This window comes from Aspergillus pseudodeflectus (assembly GCF_044049435.1).
Source record: "Aspergillus pseudodeflectus strain CBS 756.74 chromosome Unknown BJX68scaffold_64, whole genome shotgun sequence".
NCBI lineage: Eukaryota > Fungi > Ascomycota > Eurotiomycetes > Eurotiales > Aspergillaceae > Aspergillus > Aspergillus pseudodeflectus.
In genome coordinates this window covers 70,223-88,644 of record NW_027263840.1, presented here as the reverse complement: position 1 = coordinate 88,644, position 18,422 = coordinate 70,223, and the positions used below count along the sequence as shown (strand labels likewise).

Here is an 18,422-nt window from a genome sequence, read left to right as displayed (position 1 = left end):
ATACTTGTTTTGGGACCTCTGGACTGAATTAAAAGTATCTTTCTGGATTTTTACACCGTCTATAAATCAACATATTGTTCCTATCTCGTTCAATATTCTACAATAACAGTGATAAAATTTCTTCCCTAATATACTTTAATTTTATTCGGCCTTGTTAGCATTATAATTACGTTCTTATATACTGTTTATACATTGTGAGAGTGTAGGATAAGCACCAGCAAGATAGTTATCACTATCCCTCTATAGCGTTAAGGACGTAATGACCTGATATTCATGACAAAAAACCTCCCTTTACACCCCGCCATCAATGATATGCTCGTTTCTGTGGCCCTTTGTATCAGACAACAATGGCTGAAAGATGGAGGCCATTATAAACTCTTTGATAACGTCTCGATTCAACATTGTGTGTTGTTAATTGTCCAATCTCTTGTATCACCACGAACGACATTCAGTCTTTCGAGTCCATTGTGATAGGAGACAAGGAACAACGAGGTTACTGCTAAAGGTCCTTGTCCTCTACTGTATATTGTATGGACAATGCCCAAATATTCTATATAAGTCCTCAGAATCCCAACCCTATCCCATAGTCATTCTCATCGCCAACCAACCACCTCTCAACCACTCCTACAAAACCACAGCTTCATCTCAAATACCCAAAATGAACGCCCTCAAACCCACAACCCCCGTCGACATAATGTTCATCGAAACGACCGACCCTGCCTGCGTGATGTTCGTCTGGACATGCGAAGGCAAATCCGTGCATCCAGCCAGCTTCCTCACAATCCGCTTCCAGAAGGGGCAGTACGTCGAAAACAGCTACCTCGAGGAAGGCGGGATCCCGGATAACGGCAAAGCGGACCCCTTCCATAAACCCGCGCACTGGATCGCGAGCATCCCGGCAAGTAAGTTGGATTATTATCGCAAGATGGTGAGGCTTTCGCTTCCGCATCTCGGGGATTGGTCGGTTAATGTCCTCCTTGATCCGTTGAGGCGCGAGGGGTTTCTTGATGCGACGAAGGCGAAGGAAGTTGAGGGGGAGCTGATGAAGATTCTTGCGGCGAATCGCGGGGTTGTGTTGAAGGAGGCGGATGAGAAGGCTAAGGAGGAAGCAAAGAAGAAGAATTCGGAGAAAAAGGCGTAATCACTATGCTCTTGGGTTTCAGGTGAGTTGGCTCTCCTTTCTTCTTGTTGCTGACTTGGGTTCTCTAGGCCTGGCGATAGCGGTCTTTGTCTTCGTTCTGAAACGTTGGGTTTCGCTCACTCTAGGCTCAAAGGAGGTTTCCATTAGAAAATATATCATCAAAATAGAGAAAAAGTTATACATTCACTCAACTGTAGATAATCACAAACTCTGTGCTGGAACTATCCTAGCAGTAAACTACGTATCCGTACATATCGTCAAGCGGAGATATATACCAGTAAGCAGTGTAGCATTCCACTGCGCCCAGATCTACCAGCCTAACCTACGCAGCAACAGTAACCGCCTCCAAAATCCTCTTAAACAACCTCTCCGAGTCCTCCGGCACCGGATCGGCCAAGCCCATCGCCTGGTCCAGATCCGCCGGCGGATAAATCAGCGTCTGATTAATAAACCCCTTGACGCGCTTCGCCACATCCCCCGTATATTTCACCTCGCGCTCCCACCCGAGACAGATGACAGTCCCCCATGCCCCGAGGTCCAGGCAGCACCCGTATGTCTCGTGCGAGTAGGGCATGAGTGGTTCGCCGAGGAGATCGGCGGCCGCGTTGTGGCCGGATATGCGGCCCATGGGGATGGCGTGTTGGCAGGACATTAGGGCGTAGTTGCCCAGTTTATCCGTGGCGGCGTGGGCGGTATCGCCTGTTGCTAGGATATTGGGGAACGATGGGACGCGGAGGTGGTTGTCTACTTGGAGGCGGGAGAGGGCGTCCTTGGGGGCAGGGATTTGCTGGGTTAGGGGTGTTGCGCGTACGCCCGCAGTCCAGATGGCGGTCTTGGTTTCGATGCGTCCACCAGAGGATAGGGTAACGCTATCTGCGTCAATGGCTGTCACTGGAGAGCCGAGATTGTATTCGATGCCGAGTTCGGTCAGGGCCTGCGTGATGACGGGGCGTGGGCCGGGTCCGAGTTCTGGCCCGAGATTGTCGGCGCTTTCGACCACGATGATCTTCGTGTTTGGGGTTGGGAGGCGCTTGGGTAGCTCGGTTGCTATTTCGATGCCTGTGAATCCCGCACCACAGACGACGATGGTATCGCGAGCTGGGCTGGCGGGGAGGGATGCCAGGCTGTTGAGGTGAGCTTCGAGCTTGGCGGCGGCATCAAGGGAGTCGATGTCGAATGTATGCTCGTGGATGCCGGTGATGGACTTTGGTCGAATGATAGAGCTTCCGGCTGCTAGGATGAGGCGGTCATACGTTATAGTTGATTCCTCTCCGGATACCGATTTCACAAGGACGCTATTGTCTTGGGCGTTGATGGTTTGCACGATCCCTTGGACATGTTCAATGCCAGCTTCTTGGAAGAGGGGCTCGAGAGAGGCTGTCATATGGGCAGCATTGGCCTCGTAGAGACGCGGACGGACCACCAACGATGGCTGTGGAGAAACGACGAGAACCTCAAGCTCGTCCTCTCTCTTGACCAGCTTCGCGAGGCGTTTCGCAGCAAGGGCGCTCCAGACACCGGCGAATCCTGTACCGATAATGAGGATTCTCTTGGACATGTTGCTTTGATGGGATGGTCACATATATTTGATAGACAAGATGATGTATGCTATTGCAAAGTAGTGACTACGAATTCCATCCCAATTTTATACTCCCTCCCACACAGAGTCGCCATCCCGGCAATCCACCATTGACCAATGAGCAACCGGCGCCGATCCGGGTATCCAATCGAAGCACGGCGGATACCCGCGAGACCCCGAGTTGCCGCACGTCTTCAACGCGACGACGATCCACCCCTCACCAGCCTCATCCTCTTCTTTCCCCATGACAACCCCTACGAAAAACTCCAAGGCGACGCGCTCCTCACTGGCCTGTCTCTCCTGTCGCTCGCGACACTTAAAATGCGACGGGAGGCGACCGTGTTGTAGCCGCTGTGCTGAAGCCGCTCAGGAATGTAACTATGCGAGATCGAGGCGGGGAGGGCTAGATCGGGCTGCGTTGGCGGAAAGGCGGAAGAGGCTTGCTGCTAATTCGAGTGGGAATGGGAGTGGGAATGAAAGGGGTGTAGACTGGGCTTACAATGGTGTGCCTGCTGCGCCAGCCGATCTGGGTTTGTCGTTGGAGGCCATCGACACGAGTCTCGGTGGCGGTCTGCTCGATGGGATCAGCGTCGACGACTCTTCACGATCACCTGCCTCTATTCACGTCCAAATGATCACTATTGAGCATGATTCATTGATCGACTCTTACTACAAGAACTTTCACCGATTCCACCCCTTCGTCTTACCCAAGCGACACATGACAAGACACTACCAAGATCCCAGCAGACAGCCCAGCTGGCAACCACTGATCGCAGCTATGCGCCTCATCGGACACATATACGCCCGTCGCGATTGGTCTACCGAGTTAAAAGATCATATTGAAGCCTGTTGCGCGCAGGCTAGCCCATCCGACCCCATCCTAATCCAGGCTCGGCTTTTATATTCCATTGCCCTGTTCTGGTACGACCAGAAGAACCAGGCGAAGAGTGAGTCCGATAATGCGATACAGCTGGCTTTGACTCTGCAACTATCTCGCGAAGAGTTCGCCATACAGTACGGCGGCGACGATCCAGTCCTTGCAGAGACCTGGCGACGAACTTGGTGGATGCTGTACATAGTCGATGCGTACTACACGGGGACTCTGGGAACCATGGAGATGCGTGCCGTGGATGTCAATGCGACGGTCAAGCTTCCTTGTGAAGAGGACGAATATGAGTCGGGGGTATGTTGGCACAACGTCTTTTCGGAGATTCACACTAACCTTTGCAGGTAATACCCGAGCCCAAGTCGGTCCAGGACTTTGATTGCCGAGAGTTCTCCTCTGATGATATCGTCTTCTCCTCGTTTGCGTACCTCATCGGCGCCGTTCGATGTGCAGCATTGGCAATAGCCACGGTGCCCAAGCATGCGGCCAAAGAGGACTCGATGCATATAATACAGGCCGCAGACTCTGCCCTCGACGGGTGGCTGCTTCTCCTACCAAAGGGTCAGAAGCAGGTGATGAGCAAGACGGGGGAAATTGACGAGCTGATGTTCCAAGCACATCTCCTTATCCACGTGTGAGCTTCCTCTTTCTCCCTTCAGTGATTCGAAACAACCTGAGAAATTGACTGACAGCGATGCAGCGCAACAGTCGGAATCCACCGCCCCCTCTCCGACCTAAAATTCAACCCCGTCGAAGATATTTCCAGCTGCGCCCGCGAGCCACCCCCAGATATCCCAGTGCCGGACCTAATAAACGTGCACACAGCGCGCGTCATGCGCTCCGTCGAAGCCCAAGTCCGCCTCCTCGCTCTACCATCCCGCCCATTCAGGCACACGCCCTTTACGACGTGCATGGTTAGCGAGGGGACGCTCGCTCTCCTGTCGGCGTGCCACTTTTACCTCAAGGGCACGAAACTCGCGATTGCGAGAGATCAGATCCGCATGACGATTGGGTGTCTCAAGGCGTTGGGTGAATTCTGGCCGCGGACTGCGCGGAATGTAAGAGAGATTCAGACGATTGCCCAGCATGTGCTAGGCGTTAGGCTTGCGAGGGGGCCAAGTAGCGCTACCACACCTGGCTCGACTGATCTCCCGCAGCTTGTTGGAGGTGCAGGCGATGGGCAGGGCAGTGGGAGTCTTGGGTCGTCCGAGGGTGGTGACCCTGACCTATCAAGCACTGAGACAGATCCCATTTCTCTTTTGGGTTCGATTGATGATCTGTGTGGGTGGTATAATCTCGCAGGTGATCTCAATACGGATCTTCCGTGGGAAATGGTCAACGGATTATGAATTCTGTGCGGGGTTCTTGATGCTACGAACTCTATAACTGGGCCCGGTTGGTTGGATGCAATACACATGCGCCTTGGCCTTGCCTCTGCTCAATTCGGTGAAAAGCAATAATAAATGTATGATATCAGATCTCACACGAAATTTTCATGACCCCTGTATCTACGTATATCTGCCCAATTAGTCGAAAGGTGATCAGCGCTGATGCAATGGCAAGATGGACACACACGGCGCGCAGTAGCAGACACTCGACGAAGAGGATGAGCAGGAGTGGATGAGTTGTCTTGCTGGCGGGAAAGAGGTCTTTGATCTCGGCAGTACATAACGACGGATAAAATGAATGTTGTAGATGCATGCATACATATCAAAAGACGGGGATACTGGTTGGCTAAGTGGATGATTAGCCCTGAAGCCCATGCATGCGTTTGGCGATGCAGTCGGAAGGAGTCTGTACTCTAAGCGCTGATGGTAATCGAGTGCAGATGGGATTTGGGCGTATTTTGCTTTTGCGGCACTGTGTCCAAGCCAATTGGCCCGGATGGGTTCGCACATCATTACCCTGGTTCTGGTTACTAGGTAGATCCTACCCGCTGCTTATTATTGCTGCCAATCAGCTTGCAGCCTGGCAGCCTCATCCCTGGACCTCCTCGTCTTAGTGGTTGTTTTGCTGCAGGATCATGAGCTGTGCGACGCCCGAGACTCGAGGGCGGCGCGTAGAGGTAAAGCCCGAAGAACAAACAAACCAGGTACTCCAGCCAATAGTACATTTCGATGGCGCTGGCGACTGTGCCGCACCCTTACTTGCACTTAAAGTTGGCTGGTGCCTCGCCTGGTTTTACGCATCTTTGACTCTGACAAGTTGAAATGCGTCAGGCACCTCCACAATTGCTACTCCGTACCATGAATACTTATGGTCACCGTGGCCAACGGCCTAAGCTAAAATGCGTTTTGCATGCCGTTCTGTTTCTCATAGGTGTCTTTTGGGTCTTTCGACTCTTCCACAACTATCGTAAGTTTAACCGCCTGCACCCTGCAACCAGAGCTCATCAACATATCGCAGCACTCGGCGCTCAACAACCCCAACCAAAAGTCGGCAAAGTCATGTCAGTCTATGGCAACCACTCAGTATACGAGAGGACACTCGCTACTCATGAGCAACACGGTCGCCACTGGGGTTACCCGCTTTTCGTGCTCAAACGCCCCATCCTTGACGGGTATTGGAACAAACTGGCCATACTTCTCTCAGTGATGTTGCAGGAGCTGGCGAAACCAGTTGATCAACGACTGGAGTGGCTATTGTACGTCCTTCATCTCCCTTTGTTGTCAAGCTTTGCTATCTCGATTCTGGGCTTTACCCAATCGCACCCGCTGACCAGCTGCAGTTGGTCCGACGCCGACACAATAGTCATGAACCCCAACATCCCGCTCGAAATCTTCCTGCCCCCACCTCAATTATCTCACATCCATCTACTCCTTACAAAAGACTGGAACGGCCTAAACAACGGCGTCTTCCCAATCCGCGTGCATCCCTGGTCCGTCGAACTCCTCACTGCCGCAATCTCCTATCCGATCGTGCATCCCGACATCCCTCTGTACTGGCCCGACCAGTCAGCGATGAACAAGCTCTTTCAAGAAAACGAATATTTCGCCCGATCTGTTCTGTACTGTCCGTTGAGATGGTTCAACGCCTACATGCGGTCGCCGGATGGAGAAACCTTGAACCCGGACTCGCCGCCGCAGTACCAGGTGCATCCGGGGTATTTGTTAGTGCATTTCCCGGGGACGCCTGCTGAGCATCTGGAACAGACGCTGGTTCCGTATTTGGATATTGCGGAGGCGCATCGGGCGGAATGGGAGGTTCCGCTGGAAGAGACGCAGTATACAAGGGAGATTGAGGACTTTTGGAAGAAACAGATACCTGCCGTCCAGGAAGTGTAGTGTAAGATGAGTCATGTCTGTTTTGCAATCCCCCGGCATCTCGTTCTGTTCCTCCTAAGCGATTCATAATAGATTACACTACTGTATACATAGACTCGCTCTTTCGTTAGTAGCTCTGAGCCACCAAAGTGATACTGTCGGTTGATAGCTTACAGGTACCACATGAAGATCACAGCAGGTGCAGGTCCTCCAGAGGTTATTCATCTACGTTCCCTCTCGATTCAATGGTTCCCAGGGCCCTGCAAGAGTGAGATATATTCCATGTTGTCTTCTCTATAATGTAAGAGAAACAGCAGCTTAGCATCGGCCTATAAGATATGTTCATTCACCATGCCTACACGTTTCCAACAGTCGGAGCTAGTCGGATCTGATAACCTGGTCTAGTTGGCGTCCAGGACGAAAATGACCCGTCATGCAGATGCGATTGGTAGAACATGTAAAGGGCGTTAACCTGGGAGCTAAAATATTCGCAGGCAAGCTTTGGTAGAGGCAGCGAACCAGCAGCAATTTTGCGTATAAAGCTCAAGCCACATTGGAGCAAGGTGAGTATTTAATACGCCATATCGAATCATAATGATTCATTTACAAGTGCTATACTATTTTAGGTAAGGGCGCCCGATGCCGAACATCTTTTCCCCGCGGAAAACCGATCCAAAACCCCTCCAACTGTCAACATAAATCAACTGTCCCTTGCAATCAGTCACCTTTCCCCCTCAGGACACAGCGCAAAATGGCTACACTCTCAAATATCCTGCACTCCGCACCATTAGATCTCACACCCTATGAATCCCTCTACAAACACTTCCACAGCAACCCGGAACTCTCCCTGCAAGAACGCGCCACCTCGGAAAAGGTAGCCGCACATCTACACAAGCTAGGCGCCTACGAGCTGCACACCCACATTGGCGGGTACGGCCTGGCCGGCGTCTTCCGAAATGGACCGGGAAGGACGATCCTTCTCCGTGCGGATATGGACGCCCTCCCCGTGCAGGAACTCACGGGCCTTCCGTACGCAAGCACCGTGCGCATGCGCGACGCCGACGGGGTCGAGAAGCCTGTTATGCATGCGTGCGGACACGATATGCACATGACGTGCCTACTCGCTGCGGCGGAGACGCTGGTTCGTACGCGGGACTCGTGGAGCGGGACGCTGATTGTATTGTTTCAGCCGAATGAGGAGCGCGGGGCGGGCGCGCAGGCGATGGTTGATGATGGGCTTTATGAGAAGATCCCCAAGCCTGATTTTGTCTTTGGGCAGCATGTTATGAGGCTTCGGGCTGGGACGATCGGGTCGAGGCAGGGCACGATTATGGCGGCTTGTGATAGTATGAAGGTTACGGTTTTTGGGCGCGGCGGGCATGGCTCGTTACCGCATTACACGGTTGATCCGGCGCTGCTGGCTGCGCATATTGTTGTGCGACTGCAAGGGATCGTGAGTCGCGAGGTTGACCCGAGTGACCTGGCGGTTGTGACTGTGGGCAGTTTGCAGGCCGGGCAGACGGAGAATATCATTGCGGATCGCGCGGAGATTGGGCTTGATTTCCGGACTGTGAAGCTCGAGACGCGCGAGAAGGTCATTGCTGCGATCAAGCGGATCGTCGAGGCCGAGTGTGCGGCCAGTGGTTCACCCAAGCCGCCTGTCTTTACTCCGACGAGGCGCTTCCCGCCTACGAATAATGACCATGAAGTCGCTGCTGTTCTGGCCGCTTCCTTTGCTGAGCATTTCCAAGGTGACTTTAATCCGGACACCGAGCGGACGAATGTCAGTGAGGATTTTCCGACACTGGCAACAGCCATCGGTGTCCCATCTGTCTTCTGGTTCCTTGGGGGGATTGACCATGCGCTGTGGGATCAGGGGCAGACAGAGGAGATTCCAGGCAACCACTCTGCGCTGTTCGCGCCGGTAATCCATCCAACATTGAAGGCCGGAGTGGATGCATTATGCATTGCAGCCTTGACGTTCCTGAAGAAATAGACAGTGAAGATGATCGATTGATGTATTGGCTCTCGTACTCGTACCGTAAACTGTTCCCGGCAACTCGGCAGATCCGCCCCGGCAAATCAAACTTTTCGCCCCCGAATCTTGAACTCTTGGACATGAACGAATCCAGCGGTATCAGAAACGAGGATGCCTATTTGTGGGAATTCTATACGACGTACAAAGCCCCAGTAAGAGCAATTGAAGATCGAATCGCCACATGCTGTGATGTGAGCGACCCAACGCCGTAATGCCCACGCGTCGCACGCACCGCAAGTCGAGACACGGTTGCAAGGCCTGCAAGCAGCGCCGCGTCAAGGTGCGCCACCCTCCGAAAATCATCCATTTCGATGCATTGACAATTTACAGTGCGACGAAGTAAGGCCCGTCTGCTCAAACTGCAGCCAGCGCGAAGAAACATGCGAATATGTCGCTGAATCGTCTCTCATCTGGGCGGCAGACGAGCCCGCGCGACCGCGGAGCCGGCGGCGCAACAAGCCTTCCAGAGAAAGCACCGTCGACGCGTCGCCGAGTCCCAACGCGCCATTCTGGCTGTTGGGAGGGTTCGCCGATGGATCAACGCCGTCGGCTTCGACAGGAACACCAACCGCCGTACCGACTGTCGACCTGACGCAGATGCGACTACTCGTGAACTGGCAGAACGAGACATGTCAGTTCTTCTCGCGCGACACGGACACCCGCATCGTCTGGCAGCTGTACCTCGTCGATGAAGCGCTCAAATCGCCCTCGCTCATGCATGGTATTCTCGCCGTGTCGGCCTTGCACTTTGCGCTCTCCGAGGCTCCCTCCGAGCAGCCGTTCTGGCTCGAACTGGCTACAGCGCACAAAGGACAGGCGCTGCATGCGCTCCGAGAGGGCATTCGACAGGTCACGCCAGAGAACTCGAGAGCGCTGATGGGGCTCTCGGCCCTCGTCGTCGCCTACGCCTTTGGCTCCGCCCTGACAGCCGTCTCCGAAAGCGAGAAACCAGGCCTAGACGCCCTGAACAACGTGTTTGTGCTGTGTCGCGGCGTGCAGCAGATCACGAGCAAGGCCCATTCCTTCCTATGCACCAGCAACTTTGCGCCACTCTTCACACCGGGCGATCCCCCCGTCCAAGTCCCCGACCACGTCCAGCGCTCGCTCGACCATCTCGACCGACTAAACACAGACTGCCTACACGCAGGCGCGCACGACGCGGCGACCTATACCCGCGTCATCTCGGCCCTGCGCGACCTATCTGCGCACGCCTTCGCGCAGCCGAGTTCGATGACACTTTCGGCGGGCTGGGCGATTCGCGTGTCACCGGAGTATCTAGAGTATCTGCAGGCGAAAGCGCCGCTTGCGCTTGTGGTCCATGCGCACTACTGTGTGTTTCTGCACATGGCGCGCGGGAATCCGTTTCTGCAACTGTGGGGAAGGGCGGTTTTGGAGGATGTGCTGAAGCTTTTGGATCCCAGTTGGCTGGTGCATGTTGAGTGGCCGATTCGGGAGGTCTTGGGAGAGGGATATCTGAGCGCGGCTACATGATCTCGTTGTATGGATAGTCGAAATAGCTGCTGTTCAATCATACATAGCGCAGCCTGTTCAATAAGCACACTTACCTTTATTCACAGTACCCTGTAATCGGCCAGCAGCCCATGTACTATAATCCCGCCCAAGACTGCAAACAATCAAGTGTGCAGATCAAACGCCGCGTCCAAATTAGGAATACATAGTAAGCAAATCAAAGCCGACAAACTAAGCATCTGATTTACTGTTGCCTAGGAAATGCCAATTCTGGGCCCCTGGTCGTGGCTGGCGCCGCCCCGCTCCAGTATAGATTTCCCTTTCGGGATAGCGATACGAAAGCGCCATTGCTGCAGACGAGTGCTCCACGGCATATTGCGCCAGCCACCTTATTATTATTAGATTGGATCTCTAACTCTAAGGTTAAGTGATTAAGGGTCGGGGACTGAGTAGGCAGCACTTTTTCGTTCGTATTACTATTCAGGATTGGTTTACGAGGCTTCATTCGGTATAAGTACTTGGATTCCAGCAGACGAGCCATTCACTACTATCTCACCGCTGCACATTCAACTATTTCTCGATATCGATAACATTCTCTCCCTCTATCGCCAATCCCTCAATCAAAACTCAATTGACATCCCGCACATACCAACCCTCCACCATGCTCCAAAAGCTTAATATCCTCGCGGAGGACATCCCCCGCACCAAATTCCGCCTCCACATCGTCACCGGCGTCCTCATCCTCCTCACTTTCATCCTCGTCATCGTCCGCGTAGCCGATAGTGGAACTCCCAGATCCCGGACCAACACATGGGGCATCGCTGTGGTAAGTCCGCAGTTACACCCTCCAACGCCAGTCTCGCTCAAGCCTGTCCGCATGACTAACCGATTACCCACTTGTAGACCCTCAAATCCGCCGTCTTCATGGCATACCAGGTCTCGACAGCGCACGTGGATAAGCTCAAGCGATGGGCGAATACCAAGGTCAACGTTGTCCTGAACATCATTGATACTGTCTTCTGGTTCGCGCTCTTCGTCATCACGATTATGGGTGCGAGCGGGTCGACCAGTACCAGCAGCAAGGTGGTGGGCGCCATTATTATCATTTTGGCCTTGATCCTAGCGTATGTGGTCTTTCTGTTGTTGCTGTCGTATGAGATCTAACTTTGTGGTTGTTTTCTCTAGTGGCTTCGCTGGGCTCCTTTCGTTCGTCTGCATCAAGGAGAGGCGGTACTACAAACAGCATGGGACCGTGCCTGGAAAGACAGCACAATATCAGGAAGCTGTCTAGGGGGGTTTATTTTTTATTTTTTAACTTTTTTTTTTGGTCAAGGGCCTGAAGAAGATAGATACTGAAAGTGAGCGATGGGTAGAGGCGCTTGTGCTTTACCACAGGGCTGCAACGTTATTATGAAGTTATGTTTTCGGGTTTACTGCGGGTTATCAGAGAGCTTTCGGGTCTTTAGATTGTTCTTGGTTTCACGGAGTCGGCGTTATGTCTTTACTGCTTCTGTTTTATATCTCTGTGGGTGTAGATAGGAACATGCTATCAGCTTAGTCTGTTTTGGACAACTTTTGGTTGAGAAATGGATTTGTACTGCTGTCATTATCCTCTCGTAGCGCAACTAGAGCAGGAACATGAGGTTACTTTGTCCTCAGAAAGTTCTCTGTCTCCTGGACGGGTCAATGGCTAAAGTGAGTATTGGACAAGAAGACAATCTAGACTGTATTGCTGTTCAACCCGCCCATTCTCTCTCCACAAACAACTCCAAGAAACACCTCAAGGGCCCCCTAAAACCTCCCCTCGGGCCGTCCAGACAACATCTCCAAATCCTCCGCCTGCTTATACTCCACATCCCTCCCCACAACATTCCCCGGATGCCACACATTAAACACAAGACAAACCGCCAACATGAGCGCCGCATCCAGCACATAGATATAGACCTCCTTACTCATGAGCTCCCCGTCCTTCCCCTCAACATATTCCGCAACGCGATACACCGAGCGGATCATAATCAGGACGCTGACGAGGTACAGGATTTTCATGTATTTGTTCCAGGGGATGTTGGTCCCGCCCGTGCGGTGTAGCGGTGTGGATAGCATGCGGCGGTGGAAGATGATGGAGACGACGATGAAGAGGCCGAAGAAGAGGATCTGCACGAAGAGGCCGCCCAGGATCATGTTCTGGCCCATTTTGGACCTGTCGGCGTCTTTTGCGCCGGCCATCATGCCGCCACCTGCACAGATATGACTTGTTAGACTTTCTGAAGGAAAGAGGTGGATGATGCGGGGAGAAAGAGGAAATTAGGGGATGGACGAACCTCCGCTCTGCATCAGGAACGAGATAACATCGCCCGCGACGAAGATCTTGGTGAGCCACGTCGGCCGGATAGGCGATAGAGAGCCCGCATTCAGGGTTCGAATGATGCGACCGAGAAGCATGTATACCGACGCAGCAAAGAGCGAGGGGCCGAGGAGGATGAGCAGGGTCTGCCCGATATACGGTTGGAGCGTCCAGTCAGGCGTTTGTTGGGCGCTGATGAATCTGCAGAGGTAGCCGATGGCCTCGACTGGGATTGAATTGTCAGTAAGTGTACCCTAATCTCTTGGGTGTGTCTTCTTAGGGTCCGGGTCGGGGCGACTTACAGAGACCGCCGATGATGAACGGTATAAGGTACCATGTTCGCGCGCGGATCATTTGCCAGATGTGGATGGCCGTTGACAGGGCGAAGAGGGCGGCGAAAGGGATTGCAGCGCCTGCTGAGGGGTTGTACTCGTAATATTTGTACGCCATCGGAAAAGAATGATCGGTATGCCGATGGGAATCAAGGAAAGTCAGAAGGTAGGTAGTTGGAAATCAACGAAAGTCGTGAGGACTAAAATAGTGTTGATCTTTCATATTTATACACTCACGTCGCCATCAAACAAGCCAGGTCCTCAGCTTTTCAGAGACAAAGTGGAACTTGTTGCAAAATTAGAATGCCCTACAGGCGACTAGGTACGGTCAGGGATGGACTGGATATCCGCCGCCCGGTGGTCCATGGACCGTGGGAGGCAGCGCCTAACAGCGCAGTAACTCAAGGTGGCCCCTGATACGAGGTACGAACAGGCGGCAGCGATCTTCAAACACGATAAAAATTGGACGCGGAGCTTGACTGGAAGAAGACAACGAAGAGAAAGAGAGAAGCTCCAAGTGGAGCCACCCAGGGAAAAAGCTTCAGTTTCGCCCAAAGGGGATATGCGTACGAGAACGAGACCCACTTTTACTGAATTTGCGTGCGGCAATCAGCACTTTGAAATGGATTTGCCTGGAGAAGGGGCTGTATATGGGAAATGGGATGGCGGTGCATATTGGCTTTATGTCTATATAAGGGTCTTCTTGTCCTCCTGATCAGGGTACATCACACACATTTTGTTTCATCCGCTGCCTAGTACTTTTTTACAAAATGGCTGTCACAGAGTTCACCTTCTACTACTATGACCCCTCCCTCGCAGCAGGGGCCATCTTCGCCGTCCTGTTTGGCCTCACCACCGTCCTCCATCTATACCAGCTCCTCCGAACGAGAACATGGTTCATGGTCCCTTTTGCCATCGGCGGCGTCTGTATGTTCCTAAACCGACACCTATCCCTCCCACTCATACACGGTACTAACCTCTTCATTCAGTGGAAACAATCGGCTACATCGGCCGCGTTCTCTCCTCAACCGAATCCCCCAACTGGACGACCGGGCCCTACGTGATGCAAAGCGCCCTGATCCTCATCGCCCCGGCCCTCCTCGCCGCAAGCATCTACATGATCCTCGGCCGGATCATCGCCATGCTCCACGCAGAAGAGTGCTCCATCATCCGTCTCCGCTTCCTCACCAAAGTCTTCGTCGCCGGTGACGTCCTCTCCTTCCTCATGCAGGCTTCCGGGGCCGGGATCATGGTCAAGGACGATAGTGACCCGCAGATGGGCGAGAACATTATTGTCGGGGGGCTGTTCGTGCAGATTATCTTCTTCACGTTCTTCATCATCACAGCTGGCGTCTTCGAGCTGCGCATGGCGCGGAGACGGCTCACGGTCGACCCACAGCTCCAGAGTATCTGGCGCAGACATATGGTCGCGCTGTGCTTTACGAGCGTGCTTATCCTTATCCGCTCGGTGATTCGTGTTGTCGAGTACCTGATGGGATATGATTCGTACCTTATGCGCCAGGAGGTCTTTATCTATGTCTTTGATGCCATGTTGATGTTTATTGTCCTCCTGACGCTGAGCTGGATGCATCCGAGCGAGGTTAATTGTGCGCTGGGACGGGGCGAGAGGTACTTTGAGAAGATGGTCAAGCTGCGCAAGTTTGTGTCTACGGGGCAGCCGGAGATGCAGGCGAGGGGTCAGGTTTGATGTGCTTCATTGGAGCCGGATGAATACCCTTCTGCATTTTATTTCCTATACACACGCATGTACATAACGAAGCCACGATTCCATTTTATACATTTCCAAATCAACCCAATTCCAGCTCCATCACCCCATTCCCATCCTCGGCGATCAGAAAACAAGCATCGCAGCCCTCACGCCCAAAGCCGCAACAACGCCACTACTCGCAATATAAAGCGAAAACCGGCGCATGATATTATTCGTCGTCGCCTGCGTCAGACTATGCACGATCCTCAACCCCACATACACCCACGCAAGCTTGACATCAAGCGAATTATCCGCCTCCCCAGCCGCTCGCCGTGCAATGGCCAGCACCAGCGCAATCGCGTAAAACTGCGTCGGCTGCTCGAAGAGGTTGTTGTAGTTGTCTGCTTTCCAGCGCACCGGGGCCGGGGTCAGCCGGTCGATGTCGGCGCGGGTTCTGGTATTGTCCGCGGCGACTTTGAGGCGCGTGAAGACGGGGATGCGTGTGGCGTACATCCAGATTTCCATTGCGAAGGTCCAGCCGTTGAGGGCGATTATGGGTTGGAGGAGGGGCGGGATGTGTGTGGTGGACATTGTGATGATTTGGGAGATTGATGGGTTGAGGTGGAGAGATGATTGTTGGGATGGAGGATGGTGAGGTCCGTGATTATCTGGGATCGGAGGTCGGCGTCTGGGGAGGGCAATCCTTTTAAGGCCATGTAGGCAGCTAAATTGCTCTGCGCCTTGGCTGCAGGGGTCGCCAAGATCCTCCGGAGTCCGGACATGGTACGACACGATCGGCGCGGCGCTCGGTCTAGAATCCTACATACCTTCTCTTTCCCAGACTCGCAACAGGCGGTGCCAGTGGCACGCCGATTACAAAGATATGTGGGATACCGTCGCTTCGAATTCGATTCCTTGAACTTGAAAGTCAAGTGTCTCATGTACGCGTGCAGGATTGATATTAGCGTCTCGTATTCTTCATTAAACTAATATGGACAAGAGCCGCGGCATGAATCCGTCAGCTGCGGGGATGTTCAGCTGTCAGCATCCGCGACACTTGACAGAGGAATCAGGCAATCTCGGCCTTATTCCCCAAAGCCCCAGCGCGCCGCCCAGACGCCATGATCATATCTAGAACCGCGCGCTCATGGGCGCTGAACTCGCTCATATACTCCGAGGTCAAACAGCACACGTTATGCTCATGTAACTGCCACGCATCCGGCTCGCGCCGTCCCCGGGGCTCACGGAGGAAGGCCTGGAAATCCGTCGGCTCGCGATTCTTCCCCTGGTATTTATTCGGTAGCACCCAGCCGTTGAACCAGAGGGGTCGGCCGCTGCGGTCAAGGTGGAGGAGTTGGGGCGCGCAGATGGTGTAGTCGCCGCGGGTGGTGGTTTCCGGCGACTCTTCTGATTCCGAGTCGTCGACAAGCTTGTCTTCTGAAGGGTTGGAGTCTGGGAGAAGCGCGGGGTCTGTTTCTATCATGCCCATGGTTCCGGCGTCGCCGCGGTGGAAGGCGTAGTCGAGGTCGCCGACCAGCTCCCAGCCGAGCCAGAAGGTCTCTTTGTCGCCTGCGAGTGTTAATTGGGTGGCCGCTGATGAGATAAAAGTGTTAGACTTACCATAAACCAATTCATAGACCCCGACGATTTTCTCTGCCTTGTTCCCATCGCGATCCGGTCCGTTCATCCTCGTCACTAGGAGGAGGGCAATGAAGTGTCGCCACTTGTCGACGACAACAACGCCGGACTCTTGCATGTGCCCGCTGTCGCCTGTCCAGAAGCGGCTTCCGAGAGCCTTGGAAGAGAGAGGCTTGGGTAGAACCTCTTGCAGGAACTTCCTCTTCGACTCCGGCATAATCAACCGGTCCTTGAAGAACAACGCGCCCGTCTGTAGATAATCCTCGTCATCAAAGAGCATCTCCGGATTCTGGAAGAACAGCGAGTCCGCGTCGATGAAAATCACCTCGCGGAAACTCGCAAACAGAATAGCAAATGGCTTCCCTGCCCAGCCTGCCAGTTTCCACCCCTGATCGTTGACCATTTGTCTCAGGTCGCGTGTTGTAACCCCCGGTAATGCCTCGAGTTCCTCGCGAACGCTCTGGCTCAGGTCGCGGTCGCCGAGGTACATGACCTCAATCGGCAGGTTACAACCGAGTTCTCGCAGGGTTGGGATCGACGTGAGTAAGAACGGGGCCTGTTTGTCGCCGGCTGTAAAGACGATTCCCCGCCCCGATCGGTAAAATTGCGCGTGGAGGTGCATGTGGTCTGGGTAGTAGGGGGCCGTCCAAGGGAAGAGCAGCGTCGAGAGTTGCGTGATGATCGAGCGATACGATTCGTAGGAGTGGATGATTTCCGTCTGGGTCATTTCGAGTCGCTTTGCGATGGATGGGTCGCGCTGAACTGCTTGGATTACATCGTCGCGGATGTAGAGCGCGGTACCATCGGCGCTGGCCACCATATGAAGTGTTTCCCATGCTGCGAAAAGCTTCTTAAAGTATCGAGTGCGTAGCCCGAATTCTCGCAGTCGCGCCTCGCCTGTTAGTTCGATCGGCCTCAGTAGGTATTCCGCTTGTAGCTCGTCGGGGTGTAAGGTGAAGATATCCTGAAGCGCAGTCTCCAGGTCTGTCTGGGGCCAGGGCACCTCCTTTGGCTTTGTTACCCTTACCAAATCCTCCTCGTCTTGCGGCGTTTTATCATCTATTGACGTTGAATTCTGCGAGCGAGCAGGCTCGAAATAGGTAATCACTTCCTGCAAGTTTTGCACCTCGGCCACTGGGTCTTTGGAAGTATACGTCTCGCTAGGAATCAAGAGGTAATAGAGAAACCATATGCCAATCACGGAGACCACCAGCCGCAGGGCAATTGTGCGCTGTCGTCGCCTCTTGTTCGGCCGCCGCCACTCCATCGTGTCGACGGGGAGATATTTTTCCACATCGTTTGGCATGTTCGTGTCACTCGATTGCGAGTGAGGTCGATCGGATCGAGGAAGTGTCGCGGCCTCTGCGGGTGGTGTCAAAATTCAGCTCATCGCTGGACCTGGATTCCGAATCTGGAGGCACAGTGGGCGGAGACGGAGGACACGGAGGATACGGAGGATCGAAAGCTCGCTCGAATTCTGAGATGAAAACCCCGAAATCACACGTGTTTTCCTCGCAGCGAGGACCAGGGTCATTAATAGAATCTGAATTAATCCACTGCGGCGACTGAGACATGGCCGACTAAAACCCGCCCACATGGCCCAGCTTATCATCATGTCGGTGTCGGTGTCGGCGTTGACGTTGGCGCTGATCGTGTATCATGACTGGTGGAGCGCCTCCAGGCTGGAACGGTGAGCCTTACGATCAAAGAGGTAAAGCGAGTTGAGCTGTTTCGCACCAATGATATTGTTGACAGCTGCTTCCTTTGGTCCATGTGAGACTTGAGTCGGAAGTTCGGGAGTGGACTCGTATTGTTGTCTTGAATGAGTGTGCCTGATAGGCCCCAGTGTAATCCATCCGCTTTTTAAACTGCCGCCCTGCCAGTGCCAACTCATGGCAGCTGCAACCCAAGCGCCAAAGAAGGTCTGACCGCGAGTCTGTGAACTTATGACGATGTGCTTTCGCAGATGCTGGGCGAAGCGATCCTCCAGTATCCCCACCGCAACCACTGCAGGCTCAACGGC

The 18,422-nt window shown here is 53.5% G+C and overlaps 11 protein-coding genes across 11 annotated transcripts; 7 read left to right on the top strand and 4 right to left on the bottom strand.

Moving 5' to 3' along the window:
• Positions 1-658: 658 nt before the first annotated feature.
• BJX68DRAFT_271570 (uncharacterized protein) lies at positions 659-1,141 on the top strand (the record flags this gene model as incomplete). Its single annotated transcript, XM_071046971.1, has 1 exon — positions 659-1,141. The coding sequence occupies one exon, from the start codon at positions 659-661 to the stop codon at positions 1,139-1,141; it is 483 nt and encodes a 160-aa protein (XP_070894136.1).
• A 322-nt stretch (positions 1,142-1,463) lies between these two features.
• Positions 1,464-2,815, bottom strand: BJX68DRAFT_258442 (NAD(P)/FAD-dependent oxidoreductase; the record flags this gene model as incomplete). The annotated part of the gene is made up of 2 exons (XM_071043531.1): positions 1,464-2,688; positions 2,805-2,815. 2 exons carry the CDS (start codon positions 2,813-2,815, stop codon positions 1,464-1,466), a joined length of 1,236 nt encoding a protein of 411 aa, XP_070894135.1.
• A 118-nt stretch (positions 2,816-2,933) lies between these two features.
• On the top strand, positions 2,934-5,109 carry BJX68DRAFT_246521 (putative C6 transcription factor). Its single transcript, XM_071041659.1, has 3 exons — positions 2,934-3,903; positions 3,951-4,240; positions 4,307-5,109. The coding sequence occupies exons 1-3, from the start codon at positions 2,965-2,967 to the stop codon at positions 4,953-4,955; spliced, it is 1,878 nt and encodes a 625-aa protein (XP_070894134.1). The 5' UTR covers positions 2,934-2,964; the 3' UTR covers positions 4,956-5,109.
• A 743-nt stretch (positions 5,110-5,852) lies between these two features.
• On the top strand, positions 5,853-6,890 carry BJX68DRAFT_271567 (uncharacterized protein; the record flags this gene model as incomplete). Its single annotated transcript, XM_071046970.1, has 3 exons — positions 5,853-5,961; positions 6,013-6,250; positions 6,335-6,890. 3 exons carry the CDS (start codon positions 5,853-5,855, stop codon positions 6,888-6,890), a joined length of 903 nt encoding a protein of 300 aa, XP_070894133.1.
• Positions 6,891-7,510: 620 nt separating this feature from the next.
• On the top strand, positions 7,511-8,992 carry BJX68DRAFT_185380 (M20 family metallopeptidase). The gene has a single exon (XM_071037284.1). The coding sequence runs from the start codon at positions 7,621-7,623 to the stop codon at positions 8,863-8,865; it is 1,245 nt and encodes a 414-aa protein (XP_070894132.1). The 5' UTR covers positions 7,511-7,620; the 3' UTR covers positions 8,866-8,992.
• On the top strand, positions 8,993-10,452 carry BJX68DRAFT_185381 (Zn(II)2Cys6 transcription factor). The gene is made up of 2 exons (XM_071037285.1): positions 8,993-9,187; positions 9,238-10,452. The coding sequence occupies exons 1-2, from the start codon at positions 9,119-9,121 to the stop codon at positions 10,396-10,398; spliced, it is 1,230 nt and encodes a 409-aa protein (XP_070894131.1). The 5' UTR covers positions 8,993-9,118; the 3' UTR covers positions 10,399-10,452.
• Positions 10,453-11,038: 586 nt separating this feature from the next.
• BJX68DRAFT_271564 (uncharacterized protein) lies at positions 11,039-11,668 on the top strand (the record flags this gene model as incomplete). Its single annotated transcript, XM_071046969.1, has 3 exons — positions 11,039-11,203; positions 11,281-11,501; positions 11,563-11,668. The coding sequence occupies 3 exons, from the start codon at positions 11,039-11,041 to the stop codon at positions 11,666-11,668; spliced, it is 492 nt and encodes a 163-aa protein (XP_070894130.1).
• A 303-nt stretch (positions 11,669-11,971) lies between these two features.
• Positions 11,972-13,534, bottom strand: BJX68DRAFT_185373 (RTA1 domain-containing protein). The gene is made up of 3 exons (XM_071037283.1): positions 13,024-13,534; positions 12,699-12,947; positions 11,972-12,614 (listed from the first exon to the last, which is right to left on the bottom strand). Exons 1-3 carry the CDS (start codon positions 13,169-13,171, stop codon positions 12,169-12,171), a joined length of 843 nt encoding a protein of 280 aa, XP_070894129.1. The 5' UTR covers positions 13,172-13,534; the 3' UTR covers positions 11,972-12,168.
• A 187-nt stretch (positions 13,535-13,721) lies between these two features.
• Positions 13,722-14,833, top strand: BJX68DRAFT_185314 (RTA1 domain-containing protein). The gene is made up of 2 exons (XM_071037282.1): positions 13,722-13,980; positions 14,043-14,833. Exons 1-2 carry the CDS (start codon positions 13,824-13,826, stop codon positions 14,759-14,761), a joined length of 876 nt encoding a protein of 291 aa, XP_070894128.1. The 5' UTR covers positions 13,722-13,823; the 3' UTR covers positions 14,762-14,833.
• On the bottom strand, positions 14,759-15,507 carry BJX68DRAFT_246516 (MAPEG family protein). The gene has a single exon (XM_071041658.1). The coding sequence runs from the start codon at positions 15,350-15,352 to the stop codon at positions 14,906-14,908; it is 447 nt and encodes a 148-aa protein (XP_070894127.1). The 5' UTR covers positions 15,353-15,507; the 3' UTR covers positions 14,759-14,905.
• Positions 15,508-18,013, bottom strand: BJX68DRAFT_246515 (putative alpha-1,3-mannosyltransferase). The gene is made up of 2 exons (XM_071041657.1): positions 16,382-18,013; positions 15,508-16,330 (listed from the first exon to the last, which is right to left on the bottom strand). Exons 1-2 carry the CDS (start codon positions 17,703-17,705, stop codon positions 15,831-15,833), a joined length of 1,824 nt encoding a protein of 607 aa, XP_070894126.1. The 5' UTR covers positions 17,706-18,013; the 3' UTR covers positions 15,508-15,830.
• Between the last annotated feature and the right edge of the window lie 409 nt (positions 18,014-18,422).

Excerpts from the sequence above, each read along its gene's own strand:
- BJX68DRAFT_246521 (XM_071041659.1), top strand. The coding sequence starts at position 2,965 with ATGACAACCCCTACGAAAAACTCCAAGGCGACGCGCTCCTCACTGGCC. Across the intron at positions 3,904-3,950 it reads AGGACGAATATGAGTCGGGG|GTAATACCCGAGCCCAAGTC; the intron begins GTATGTTGGCAC and ends TAACCTTTGCAG. Across the intron at positions 4,241-4,306 it reads GCACATCTCCTTATCCACGT|CGCAACAGTCGGAATCCACC; the intron begins GTGAGCTTCCTC and ends ACAGCGATGCAG.
- BJX68DRAFT_185380 (XM_071037284.1), top strand. The coding sequence starts at position 7,621 with ATGGCTACACTCTCAAATATCCTGCACTCCGCACCATTAGATCTCACA.
- BJX68DRAFT_185381 (XM_071037285.1), top strand. The coding sequence starts at position 9,119 with ATGCCCACGCGTCGCACGCACCGCAAGTCGAGACACGGTTGCAAGGCC. Across the intron at positions 9,188-9,237 it reads GCAAGCAGCGCCGCGTCAAG|TGCGACGAAGTAAGGCCCGT; the intron begins GTGCGCCACCCT and ends GACAATTTACAG.
- BJX68DRAFT_185373 (XM_071037283.1), bottom strand. The coding sequence starts at position 13,171 with ATGGCGTACAAATATTACGAGTACAACCCCTCAGCAGGCGCTGCAATC. Across the intron at positions 12,948-13,023 it reads GTTCATCATCGGCGGTCTCT|TCGAGGCCATCGGCTACCTC; the intron begins GTAAGTCGCCCC and ends ATTCAATCCCAG. Across the intron at positions 12,615-12,698 it reads GTTCCTGATGCAGAGCGGAG|GTGGCGGCATGATGGCCGGC; the intron begins GTTCGTCCATCC and ends ATATCTGTGCAG.
- BJX68DRAFT_185314 (XM_071037282.1), top strand. The coding sequence starts at position 13,824 with ATGGCTGTCACAGAGTTCACCTTCTACTACTATGACCCCTCCCTCGCA. Across the intron at positions 13,981-14,042 it reads TTTTGCCATCGGCGGCGTCT|TGGAAACAATCGGCTACATC; the intron begins GTATGTTCCTAA and ends CTCTTCATTCAG.
- BJX68DRAFT_246516 (XM_071041658.1), bottom strand. The coding sequence starts at position 15,352 with ATGTCCACCACACACATCCCGCCCCTCCTCCAACCCATAATCGCCCTC.
- BJX68DRAFT_246515 (XM_071041657.1), bottom strand. The coding sequence starts at position 17,705 with ATGCCAAACGATGTGGAAAAATATCTCCCCGTCGACACGATGGAGTGG. Across the intron at positions 16,331-16,381 it reads GGTCTATGAATTGGTTTATG|GCGACAAAGAGACCTTCTGG; the intron begins GTAAGTCTAACA and ends TAACACTCGCAG.